Source organism: Podarcis erhardii (assembly GCF_964252035.2).
Source record: "Podarcis erhardii genome assembly, chromosome: 3".
NCBI classification, from domain to species: Eukaryota; Metazoa; Chordata; class Lepidosauria; order Squamata; family Lacertidae; genus Podarcis; species Podarcis erhardii.
This window is the reverse complement of record NC_138507.1, coordinates 40,584,819-40,596,921: the sequence shown is the minus strand read 5'-3', so window position 1 is coordinate 40,596,921 and position 12,103 is coordinate 40,584,819. Positions and strand designations below refer to the sequence as shown.

The 12,103-nt window shown below is 43.0% G+C and overlaps 1 protein-coding gene across 5 annotated transcripts in view; it reads right to left on the bottom strand.

The window, feature by feature from the left end:
* The window catches only part of TTK (TTK protein kinase), a 208,864-nt gene that overhangs the window by 24,274 nt on the left and 172,487 nt on the right, over positions 1–12,103 (bottom strand). The window contains exon 1 of one of the 5 annotated variants that reach the window (XM_081856970.1): positions 7,558–7,715. The exons of 1 other annotated variant lie outside the window; for it this stretch is intronic. In XM_081856970.1, coding sequence (XP_081713096.1) covers positions 7,558–7,579 — 22 coding nt within the window. In that variant the 5' untranslated portion in view covers positions 7,580–7,715. Of the gene's footprint in view, positions 1–1,459; positions 1,810–7,395; positions 7,537–7,557; positions 7,716–12,103 lie in introns of those variants that run through there. 3 more of the 5 variants (XM_081856971.1, XM_081856973.1, XM_081856972.1) reach the window with 3 other exon arrangements.

The following is a 12,103-nucleotide window of genomic DNA, read 5'->3' as shown; positions in this document are numbered from 1 at the left end:
ACATAATGCCAAATAAGCCAGAAATCAACTGGATGAGCCAGAGGCCCACTGCTTCTCGGTGGATCTTGCCATGCCACACAATTGCTCTCTCAAGCTTCTACCCTAATCATTTACATTTAGGGGGGAAATCAAGTGACTCAATAGGACTTACTTTGAAGTAAATGCATTAGATTATGGGGGGAGGGGAACCCATTACGTAACTTGATGGGCAAGAACAGGTATTTGCCCTTTCCCTAGCTTAAAAAAAAGCCAAAATCCTGTTTATTCCCACAAAGCCAGTCAAGCAACTCTTCTGAAGATGTGACACAATCATACATACATGTATGTGCCCGTCTGCTGTCAGTAATCTACTTGTGATATAGCAAGATGCAAACAGAGATTGCAACAGCTACAACCTGTTGAAATAGTGAAAGGCCACCCTAGAGAGTTGCCACATTTGTCCCACCCCAATCCACCCTTAAACTATTCCCATCCATACCTCTGGGGTGAAGCAAGTATTATACAACTTCCGTATGTATTCAGGTGGAAGACAAGGGAATCACATTTGAAATAATTTCTGTACAGTACTTCTATTAGCAAACCTTTGCAATATTTTGCTAAAAATCTTAAATTCTCTTCTTGCCAACAACCCTAGAGATTTATTTCAATTAAACAAAACACGGGTCAAATTCAATGTCATTTGCACAGAAGGACTTCCCCGTCTTCTCTTCGCTTCTCCAGCCTCCTGCACCCTCCCCAAATCTGTTAGAGAGGGTACCACAACCCTTTGGAGATATTGGGGTTATGCAGCAGGGCAGATTGTTTCCATTGCACAAATGGAAGTCCATTTCACTCACACAGAAACATCATTGGATACAACCCAGTGTTTTTTTCTGGGGGGGACATACCCCTAAACATTTTGTGAATCTAAAGTTTGGCCACATTGAGGGGCAGTATTTCAATATTAGTAGGCAAATGAGAGTACCCCTAAACATTTTTTTAAAAGAAAAAAAGCACTGATACAACCCATAATCATTCAAGCATATTAATCGTTTTCTCATTTTTCTCTAGATTGGAAATTCAACAGAATGGAATTGGCTTCTCTCTTCAACAATGGGTTTTCGTTCCTGAATGAGCTATCACCACCATCATGGGGTACTTAATCTGCCACAAGCACCATGTATCTACAACCCAAAATAGCTCTGGCTCCTCCACCTTTTATTCTCCCATGAAATAACCTTGTGTTTTATTTTCTTGCAAGTATAACTGTCTTGCGACTGCTATGATTGGTATGCTTTCGAGACCTGCCATGATGCTCAACCCACTCTTGAAGCTCTCAGCTGGATGTCATCTTTTCAATCAATTATCCTGCAGTCCTACGCAGTGAAAACCTACTGCAGCCTGGGATAGCCACCCAATAGGTGTCCAAGAATAGCCTGAGAACACCTTGCTTTATCTGCCACTGAGGATGCTCCCTCACCTTCTCAGTGCCTATCAGCAAACCAGGGGTAGGTAACAAGCCTTTCTCTCATCTCGACTTTCCTTCCCTTTTCTTTCACTCATTATATCAGTCTCTCCCCCTCGATGATTCCCTCTGCTTCAGAGAAAACCTTCACCTGTAGTCTCATTGCAAATGTTTGCTTTACTTAATAAACACTTGCTTCCTCAAGTCTCAGCTCAGTTTCTGGAGATTCCTGGAAAGCTTACAGGGATGCTGCCTATTTAGATCAAAAGTTATTGCCAATTTGTCACAAAGGGAGCCAGTTCTACTAAATGGATTGTGAGTCTGTTGAGGCAGCTCTACTAGATAAGATAGTGGCCTCTTCTCCAGAAGGAATAGAGCAGTAACCTGCAGAAGGAAGAGCACCAGATTAATTCCTCAATGACCACTGTAGTAGCGGGAAACTCACAAAATGTGAAACCAGGTTCAGAGAGGTTCAGTAGACCCATGCAGTGTTTCTCCTTACACCGCTGGTTAAGACCATAGTTTTCCAGGGCAAAAGGTTACTTTTCCTACAGAATTAAGTGATATTTTATTGAAACCTGCTCCTATTGTGGGTTTTTAATTGTGAGAAATGAAAGTTTATATAGCATTACATTTTTGTCTTTGAATTGCTGTTCTCTATACAGCCTGCAAATGTAGAACTTGTTCAACAAATGTAAATTGTAAATATTTAAGTTGTTTGTCCTGTTTGCAAACAAAGTACTTTCTATTGGGACCAAAACATCAAATTGTTTCTTCAATTAAACCTTGGTTATCAGGAAACAAAACTTCTAAAGCGCAAGATTTTACAACGAAAGGGTGTAAACAGGTTTGGATCACATTTTAGTGGCAAAGTAGGCCAAGAACTGCTTAGCTCCTTAACATAAGCAAAATAACTGAGTTTCTATAGTACGCCCTGAGGGCAGCTGGGAATCAATTTCATCTGAGGCATACCTGTGAACTGTGGCAAGACTCATCCTTAAGGGCAGGTGGTATCCGCCTTGCAAATTTATATAAAAGGGAGTGTCAGAGGCACAGCTAGAGGCATTGCTTCATTCACAATATACCTTAGCACATCCTCCTTGAAGGTAACTTGTGAAAAACCTAAGAGGAGTGGTCTCTTGTTTTCCACATATTCAGAACTGAATGAAACTCATCCCTGATAGGGAGGGACTTGGTGCAAAATGATAGAAATGTACTGTTGGTATTATTGCCTCCAGTGATATTTAATCCTAATCAGTCTGATTTTCATTGTTAATCCTCTATTTAAATTGAAAAAATATATTACTATTTGGATTTGATATCCCTCTTTATCACTACCCGAAGGAGTCTCAAAGCGGCTAACATTCTTTCTCCTTTCCCTTCCTCCCCCACAACAAACACTCTGTGAGGTGAGTGGGGCTGAGAGACTTCAGAGAAGTGTGACTGGCCCAAGGTCACCCAGTAGATGCATGTGGAGATGAGAGCCAGTGTGGTGTAGTGGTTAAGAGCGATAGACTTGTAATCTGGGGAACCGGGTTCGTGTCTCCACTCCTCCACATGCAGCTACTGGGTGATCTTGATTAGGATTAGATATCACTGGAGGCAATAATACCAACAGTACATTTCTATCATTTTGCACCAAGTCCCTCCCTATCAGGGATGATTTGCAAATCATTGACAAACATTGTACGCAATCTCATTATGATTTGTTGCTTTAGATTTGTAAATTATGTATACTTCCCTCCTCTTTCTGCTATTCTTTTTTGGGGGGGGCGGGGACAGGGAGAATAATAATCTGGATATAAGTACCATTTTTTTCTGTATATAAGACACCCCCAAGTATCAGATGACCCCTATTTTTTTAACCCAAAATTTAAAATTGATATTTTAAACATCAAACAGTACAACTTCGAGCATTTTCAGGGGAGGTCGCCCAAAGTTTAGGCTGCCATATTTCAAGAGTCTGCGCTCAAACCTGAGCCTATATTGCCCGCAACCGAGCCTGGACCACCCACGCCAGATCCCAAACCCAGGGCCGTCCACACCAGAGCCAGAGCCCAAACCCCTGTGCATTCACCATCTGTGTATACAACCCAAAAAATTTGACTAAAATTGCAAAGGAATTGCAATCACAAACCAAACAGACCAAAAAGCAATAAAGTAAAATGGGCCTGTCAAGCAAAATGTTCAACCAGAACTGTAACCCACCAAGCTAAATGGAGCCTATTAAGTCTGTATGGCAGCCTGGCAGATTTCATATCAGAGGCTGGAGGCTTAACTGAGATGCTGGTGGACTGCTTTTATCGTGTTGTGTCACAAACTAGAATGACTATCATAAGATGTGAAGAGTTAGGAGGTGAATGGGAACATTCTCAGAAGATTCAATGGCCAAAGGATGATGAGATCCAAGTTTCAACTCTGGGATTTAGCCAAGAAATTCTGTTGTTGTAGGCAATCTCCAGAGTGCAAAAGAGTTTAGCATGTTGGCCAATCAAGGACTATGCTTAATTGCATCCAGGGAGGGAAGGGAATCTAACACATTCAAATAAAGAGCATCTTAACTGCATCTTGAAGTGAAACAAATTGGAAATGCCAATAGTAAGTTCAAACATTCATTTTCTAACACAGATGCACACAAACCCGAAGAGCTATAAATCCTACATAATCTTGGGAGAATGATTTTAAATATTTGAAATTAATCCTAAAGGAGCAAGATTACAGATAGCTAGTTTGAGACTTGCCCTTAATAGGTAAAGATTTCCCACGCTGTCACACAAGTAGAAGAGAATTAAGAAACAAACACTGTGTTACACCAACACCAGACCCAGTGCCCCAAGTCTCACTTATGTGGGGGTGAGAGAAATTGCAATTACAATATCACAAAGTTATACAACTTCTCCCACTGGCAATCAAGAATTTTACTTGGTTTATGCCACTGATTAAACCAGATAATTTTTTATTTACCAAACCACTCCCACACCTTCAAATGATCCCAGTATCTTGAACAAATATAGACTTGCAAGAGTTTGTAAACATGTAACCTCGTAAGCATGTAATTATAAGGTATTAGCCACATTTGCTGCAACAAAAAACAGCAATAAATAATCTTGTAGTATAAGCAGATATATTGTGGCATCGAGCTCCATGGACTAGTGCCCATTTTGACAGGTGTATGAAGTGCTTTCCTCAGTTGGCAAATGCATATTTCCATGGGTAGAGACTAGTAACCAGCTTACTTATATGTAAATGTGAATAGGTTTGGACTGCATAACAGCTATTTGTGAAGTTTTATTACCTATGCTGTAAATTGCCCTGTGAACTTTTGAAGAATGGTGGTATATAAATTTAATAAATAATACCAGCCACCACAATTAGTTTGGTTTCATCTGTGCAATGCTACTATATTTTAGGATAGCAACACTACTCAAGCAACATCCTCAAAGCCTGTCAGTTGCATTTAGAGTGGAGCCTCGGATCCTTTGAACTCTTCTGACTATGAAGGCACTTATAATCTCTTCCTTCCTGGTTTAAGGAGATGAATTCTTGTTTGATTTAAAAAATGCAGTGGCTCCAATTTGACCAAGAAAGAGTAGTTTATGGAGCTCATATTTTCATATGGTTGGGGGCAAAGGAGTTTGGTGATAGTGGAGAAATAGGCAAAGTGTTACTCCCTAATTAATTGTGGTTAGGGCTTTTTGTTTGCCCAGGTCTTAGTAATATACCGTATTTTTCGCCCCATAGGACACACCTAGTTTTTTTGGGGGGGGGAATAAAGAAAAAAAAATATTTCCCCCCCAGGGGAAGCTTCCCCCACCCCCCAGAACAGGCTGCTATCTGCAAGCCGTGGGAGCCACGGCTAGCGGAGCGCTGCACTAAGCCCGAAGCTTGGGGCGTGCTGAGCTCAGCGCGCCCCAAGCTTCTGGGTGCCGGCAAGGTCTCCGCTAGCCGTGGGAGCTGTGTCTCCCACGGCTAGCGGATAGCTTCCTGAAGCCTGGAGAGCGAGAGGGGTCGGTGCGCACCGACCCCCCTCGCTCTCCAGGCTTCAGCGAAAGCCTGCACTCGCCCCATAGGACGCACACACATTTCCCCTTCATTTTTGGAGGGGGGAAAGTGCGTCCTATAGGGCGAAAAATACGGTAATTAACTTCCATGCTGACACTGCTACTTTGCATACGTTGCTTTGTTGCCAGTATTTTTTATTGCTGGACTATATTGCTAGCAACAACATGCTACTAATGGAAGGATGGGGCATATAAATCCTCTGATACAACATCGCATTTTAGAGATGTGACTTCAAGCTCGATTTTTAATTTCATCCAGGAAGACATGGATGAAAATAAACATCAAGTCCCCCGTCCCCAGCATGGGAATAAGACAAGGAAAAAACCCTATGTTTTATTTATTAGGTAGGGAAAAGGGCTGTAGCTCAGGAGATGAGTAACTAGATAACCTTTATAAGACATCTCAAGGTAGTCCTGTATAGAGAAGCTTGTTGATGTTTAATTTTTTTTATGTTTTTATATATGTTGGAAGCCACCCAAAGTGTGTGGGGCAACCCAGTAAGATGGGCAGGGTGCAAAAATTATTATTATTGTATTATTAAGCACATGCTTTGCATGCAAAAGGTCCCAGGTTCAATCCTCATCATTTCAAGATAAGGAGCTGCAAAAGCCTGCTGTGTGAAACCGTGGAAGACAATACTGAATTAAATGGGTCAGTAGTCTGGCTTCTTATGTTCCCAGCAGGTAGCTGGTAGCTTCCTATGTTCCCAGCAGGACCAGATTTATGGTAGGTTTGATGAGGCCCTAAGATACTGAAGCTAATGGGGCCCTGTTGTCGCTGTTTTTGGGTTGAATATATCCTAAATGGTAATTTATGGACCTAATAGGTATCTAAAGCCATTTGCACATAACAAATTATGGACTGTACTTTTACTAGGGTTTTTTTTACTAAAAAATAATGTTATTAAAATAATGTTATTAAGAAACCAGAAGCCTCTCTACTTGGAATAATAGGGCTGGAATTTCCCAAAAAAGATGTTGGACTGTTTTTGTATGCCACAACTGCAGCAAGAATTTTGCTAGCCAAAAATTGGAAATTGCAAGAAATACCAGCAGTGGAGGAATGGCAGATGAAGATGTTGGACTTTTTGGAGCTGGCCAACCTGACTGGAAGAATACGCGATCAGAAAGAGGAGGAACATCAAGAAGAATGGAAGAAATTTAAGGACTATTCAGCTAGATATTCTAATATAACATAAGTAGAATTACTTGTAAGTACCACATTGGCCTAGGATTAAAATATGTTGAATTGTATAACATTATGGATTGAAAATATTATGAAAAGGAAGGAAGATAGTAATTTGAATAAGTTAATTTTATTGAAAAGTGGATATTGGAAAACTGCTACAATGAGATCTATTGAAATTCAGTTAGGAGGGATTTGAGGAAGTCACTTAACAATGGAAACTACCGGTAAATTGGGCTTCTAACAGTTAGGTGTTTATATGTTCGTTTTTATTTTTAATATTGCAATGTCTTTCCTTTTTGTGTGTTTTAAATTTGGAAAATCAATTAAAAAACTGGGGAAACAAAGAGGGGGTAGTCATACACGGGGGCAATCTTGCCCCATTTTCTTAATTCTGGGTCACCGAAAACAGGGGGGCGTCTTATACATGGGGGCATGTTACACATGGGAAAATATGGTATTTAGTTGTTGAATTGAAATACAACTAAATATAATTATAATATTTATATATGGTATTATAGTAGTTTTTTCTTCCTTTAATTGGGGGGGGGGGGCAAGAGAGTAGGGCCCTAAGCTATAGCTTGTTTAGCTTATACGCAAATCCCGCACTGGTTCCCAGCACTGAGAGCGGCCAGTGGAGAGAAGCCACCAAGGGACCCCCCCTCCCAAGGTCAGCTCTCTTATATTGTATGTGGTCAGCTCACCCAAAGCCCAAGGGATGCTTCCTTGTGTAATATTCCCACACGGTCTCTCACCCGTCAGGGGAGAAAAGGCCGGGCGAGCAAGCAGGCAACGGAGGGCAGCCTCCTCACCAACGAGCCAGACACCCGCAAAGGCTAAACTGCCCCCGCTAAGACGAGACTCACCGTTTGTTTTTGATTTTTCCATGCCTCCCAGGACGCTCCACGGAAAGGGGTGGGGGTGGGGAATAACAGCTTTCCTCAGTTTAAATTCCGTCACCAACCGAAAACTGGCTCCTGATTGGCCGGTTCTGTAAACGCCAAAAAGATGCGCCCAGCTCCCGATTGGCGCGCCGTTTGATTGACGAGCCGGCGGGCCGCTTTCTTTCCCCCTCCACACACTCCGCCCGCCGCCGCCGGCTTCCTATGGGCTTGCGCAGATGTGGACGCGAAAAGGGTTCGGCGGCCCTCGTGACTGGGAAAGCCGAAACGAAGCGAAACCTTGGAACTGGCAGAGCGCGCGCTGCAATGACGTACAGAAAGCCCCGCCCCTCCCTGCCACCCGAGGGTCATTCCGCCCCAGCCAGTCCGTTCAATCCGACTCTGCGGGATGAGAGCGGCTGTGAGGGGTGACGTCATGGAAGGCGGGAGGCCCCGCCCCTTCTTGGGCACGTGAGGTAACAAAACAGGAGCGCCGCTGAGGCCGGAGGTGGCAGGGAAGCCCAGCGCGACAGTGGCAGCTAGTCTCCACGCGCCTTTAATGGCCATAGGGAGACTTGCGTCGTCGTCGTCGTCCCCGCCCCGCCACCCTCCGAGCTCTCTAGCTGCTTTCCAGCGCTGCTTAGGAGCAGTGGCGTAGCGTGGGGGGGGGGGCCGGCCGTACCGGGCGCAACATCTGGGGGTTAGGGTTAGGGGGCGCAAATCCACGGGTTAGGGGGCGCAAATTACTTGCCTTGCCCCGGGTGCTGACAACCCACGCTACGCCACTGCTTAGGAGCAGCCTTGGCTGCCTCCCTTTGCACAAGGAAGATCATTGGTGGGGGTGGGAGACGACGACCCCAAAACTGACCCAAAGAATATGAAACGGACTTGACAGCGCAGTCTATACAGGCCCCAGTGTTTTGACTTTATAAAGGAAATAAATTTGAGGAGGGGGAGATCAACAACAGATCTTGGGAGTCCAGCAGGAAATCAAAATTCTCACATTAAACTCTTAAGCTTCTCTCTTTACTTTATTGTTATTTTTCTTCTAAAAAGGAAAAAGATCAGTCTGGACGTTTAAGGCTGCAGGCCTTAAACTTGAACTCAATGGGAATTACTTCTCTCTCTGTGTGAGAGAGAATACAAAATGGTGTGCCGAAAGCCAAGTAGGTTACTGCTGTGGTGGAGTGGGTAGTTTGTGGAACCTGTTGCAACAAGACATTCACCATGTAATAGCCAAAAGTGAGGTATTTCGCATGGCAGCTCTAAACAGGTTTGTCTGCAAACAATTCCCATTCACTTCACTGGGGGCTTCCTTTCAAGCAAGTGTACAAATTGTTGAAGTCAGTAAGATCAACTGCATGTGTACATAGGTTGTGCAGTCTTTAAGTAAAGGTGCAGGGGCGTTTGATGATATCAAACAAATAAGAATCATGTCATTAATATAAATACCTAGACAGCATCTTAGTTTGCAAGTGCAAAAGTTCTCTGGTGGCCACACTTGTGCATACCCCAAAACCTGATAAACCTCATAGCTTATTATACCCACAAATGTTCTGCTCTGTCTTTGTCCTGCATTTGTTATGCTATAGCAGCTCCTCTCTTGGGAGAAAAGCAATGACAAACCTAGACAGCATCTTAAAAAGCAGAGACATCACCTGGCCGACAAAGGTCTGTATAGTTAAAGCTATGGTTCTCCTGGTAGTGATGTACGGAAGTGAGAGCTGGACCATAAAGAAGGCTGATTGCCGAAGAATTGATGCTTTTGAATTATGGTGCTGGAGGAGACTCTTGAGAGTCCCATGGACTGCAAGAAGATCAAACCTCTCCATTCTGAAGGAAAGCAGCCCTGAGTGCTCACTGGAAGGACAGAACCTGAAGCTGGGAGAAGAGAAGACTCCCTGGAAAAGACCCTGACCTTGGGAAAGATTGAGGGCACAAGGAGAAGGGGCAACAGAGGACGAGATGGTTGGACAGTGTTCTCAAAGCTACTAATGTGAGTTTGACCAAATTGCAGGAGGCAGTGGAAGACAGGAGTGCCTGGCGTGCTCTGGTCCATGGGGTCACGAAGAGTCGGACACGACTAAACGTCAACAAAAATCAACTAACTATAAATAAAGGTAAAGGGACCCCTGACCGTAGGTCCAGTCGCGGACGACTCTGGGGTTGCAGCGCTCATCTTGCTTTATTGGCCGAGGGAGCTGGTGTACAGTTTCCAGGTTATGTGGCCAGCATGACTAAGCCGCTTGTGGCGAACCAGAGCGGCGCATGGAAACGCCGTTTACCTTCCCACCAGAGTGGTACCTATTTATCTACTTGCACTTTGACATGCTTTCGAACTGCTAGGTTGGCAGGAGCTGAGACCGAGCAATGGGAGCACACCCCATTGTGGGGATTCGAACCACTGACTTTCGGATTGGCAAGCCCTAGGCTCAGTGGTTTAGACCACAGTGCCGCCCGCGTCCCATAAATAGCAACTCACTAATTTTTATACCATAATATTTATTTATCTCATGTAATTATACAGTGCTTGATTGTAAAAAACACACACCCAAGAACCCTCAAAGTGGTTTACAAAGAGAGAGAAAATTGTCAGTAAAAACAACTCTTTAAAAAACATTCAAAAAATAAAATCAGTAAACTATAAACAAATTGAAACATACATTAGTATTTTACCGGCTGGGTAGGCTTTTCTAAACAAAAAAGTTTTTGGTGGGTGCCAAGAAGATGGCAATAGTTCCAGAGTGCAGGTGCTGCCACACTAAAATACTATTTTTTTTACAAATATGGAATGGTGGTTATAATAGTGCTAGTTCTGCAGATCAAAGTGGTCATGTGGCCATATATGGGGTAAGGCAATCTCAGAGGTAAACAGGTCTCAAGTTGTTAAGGGCTTTACACCCATGAAACTTGGCCCAGTGCAGTTTTCTGAGCACAAGCATTATAGGCTGACAAGGAGATTCCAACTAAACCCGGATAACTTTTGGACAGTAAGAGCTGTTTGACAGTGGAACAGACTCCCATGAGCGGCAACGGACTGTACTTCATTGGAGGTTTTTAAGCAGAAGAAAGATAGCCATCTGTCATGGATGATTTAGTTGAGATTTCTGCATTGCAGGGGCTGGACTAGATGGCTGTCTGTGGTCCTTCCTGCTCTATGATTCTGTGATCTCACTGTTTTCAGCAATTGTGCTACAACTTTCTGGACTAACTACAGCTTCTGAATCAAGCGCAAGGGAAGCCTCACATAGAGCACATTACAGTAATCCAGTCTTGAAGTAGACAACGCATGAACTGCTGTGGCCCAACTTCCCCAGCTGAGGAATGGTGGTATCAATTGCAGTTGGTAAAAGGCAAGTCTAGCCACAGAGGCTACCTGAGCCTCCAGTAACAGAGCTGGAACCAAAAGTGCCCCCAGACTGTGATCCTAAATCTTTCAGGGGGAGTGCAACCTCGTCCAGGGTGGGCATGACCAATTTCTTGGACATAGGAAATATTCACTGACAGTGCCTCTGTCTTGCTAGGATTCTAGTTCAGCTTGGTTTTTCTCATTCATCTCACAACTGCATCCATGCACTGCCCCAGGGACTGTATAGCCTCTCCTAATTCAGATGTTAATACACATACCAGTCCAATACATTTTAATACAGTAAATAAAACACTAACCTATCTTAAAGGGACTTTTGCTAGTTAACTGAGTTTATAATGCACAGCCTAAAACCATTAATGTAAATACTTCCTTAAGGTTCTTAAGAAGCTCTGGTAAACCATATTTTTAATAGATGTGTCTCCAAAGGAAACACTGAAGAATAATTCTGACAGTATAAAAAGTTCAATTAACTGAATCATCCAGGTTACTATCCCTATTTCATTGCTGACAGATGACTGTGCTCTTATCACATAATGCTAAAAATTAAATCAAAGCCACTTACTTACAGGAAGATTAGATAAATATTAATGTGAAAGTCAGGATACAGAATCATTCTTGCAAACAAGTACACACCTTAAGGTAGCTGACACACCTATTACAGTAGGTGTTGTAACAACAGCACACACCTGCAGTGTGTGAGACAGTGAAGTGTTCAACTTGTTATGTGGAAAAGTGCTTTAGATTTGACCATACATGTTACTCTAATTTCAACATAACACCTAAGCATCACTTGGGCACATTTTTATGCTCAAGAGTCGACAAATGAATCTTGCAAAAGTATATTCACCACACCTAGTGTGTGTTAGATGTTGTGATAGCAATACTTTAAACAGATATTCAAACAACCTTTTTTAAAAAACGAATGCACTGTGTAAAATTGCATGGCAAACAGAAAGTCTTGTGTGTCTGTCATGAATTTATCAGTAATTTGTCAATACTGTAGTTGGTTTATCTGCAATATTAAATAAGACTGTGAGCATAGCCTATATGTGATGCAAGGGAGGCAAGTCATACCTACCTTCTTCAACTATATTTTTCCTGTGCTCTTTGCCCCACTTCCCATCTTCATGATACAAATATCCATGATACAAATATAGATAG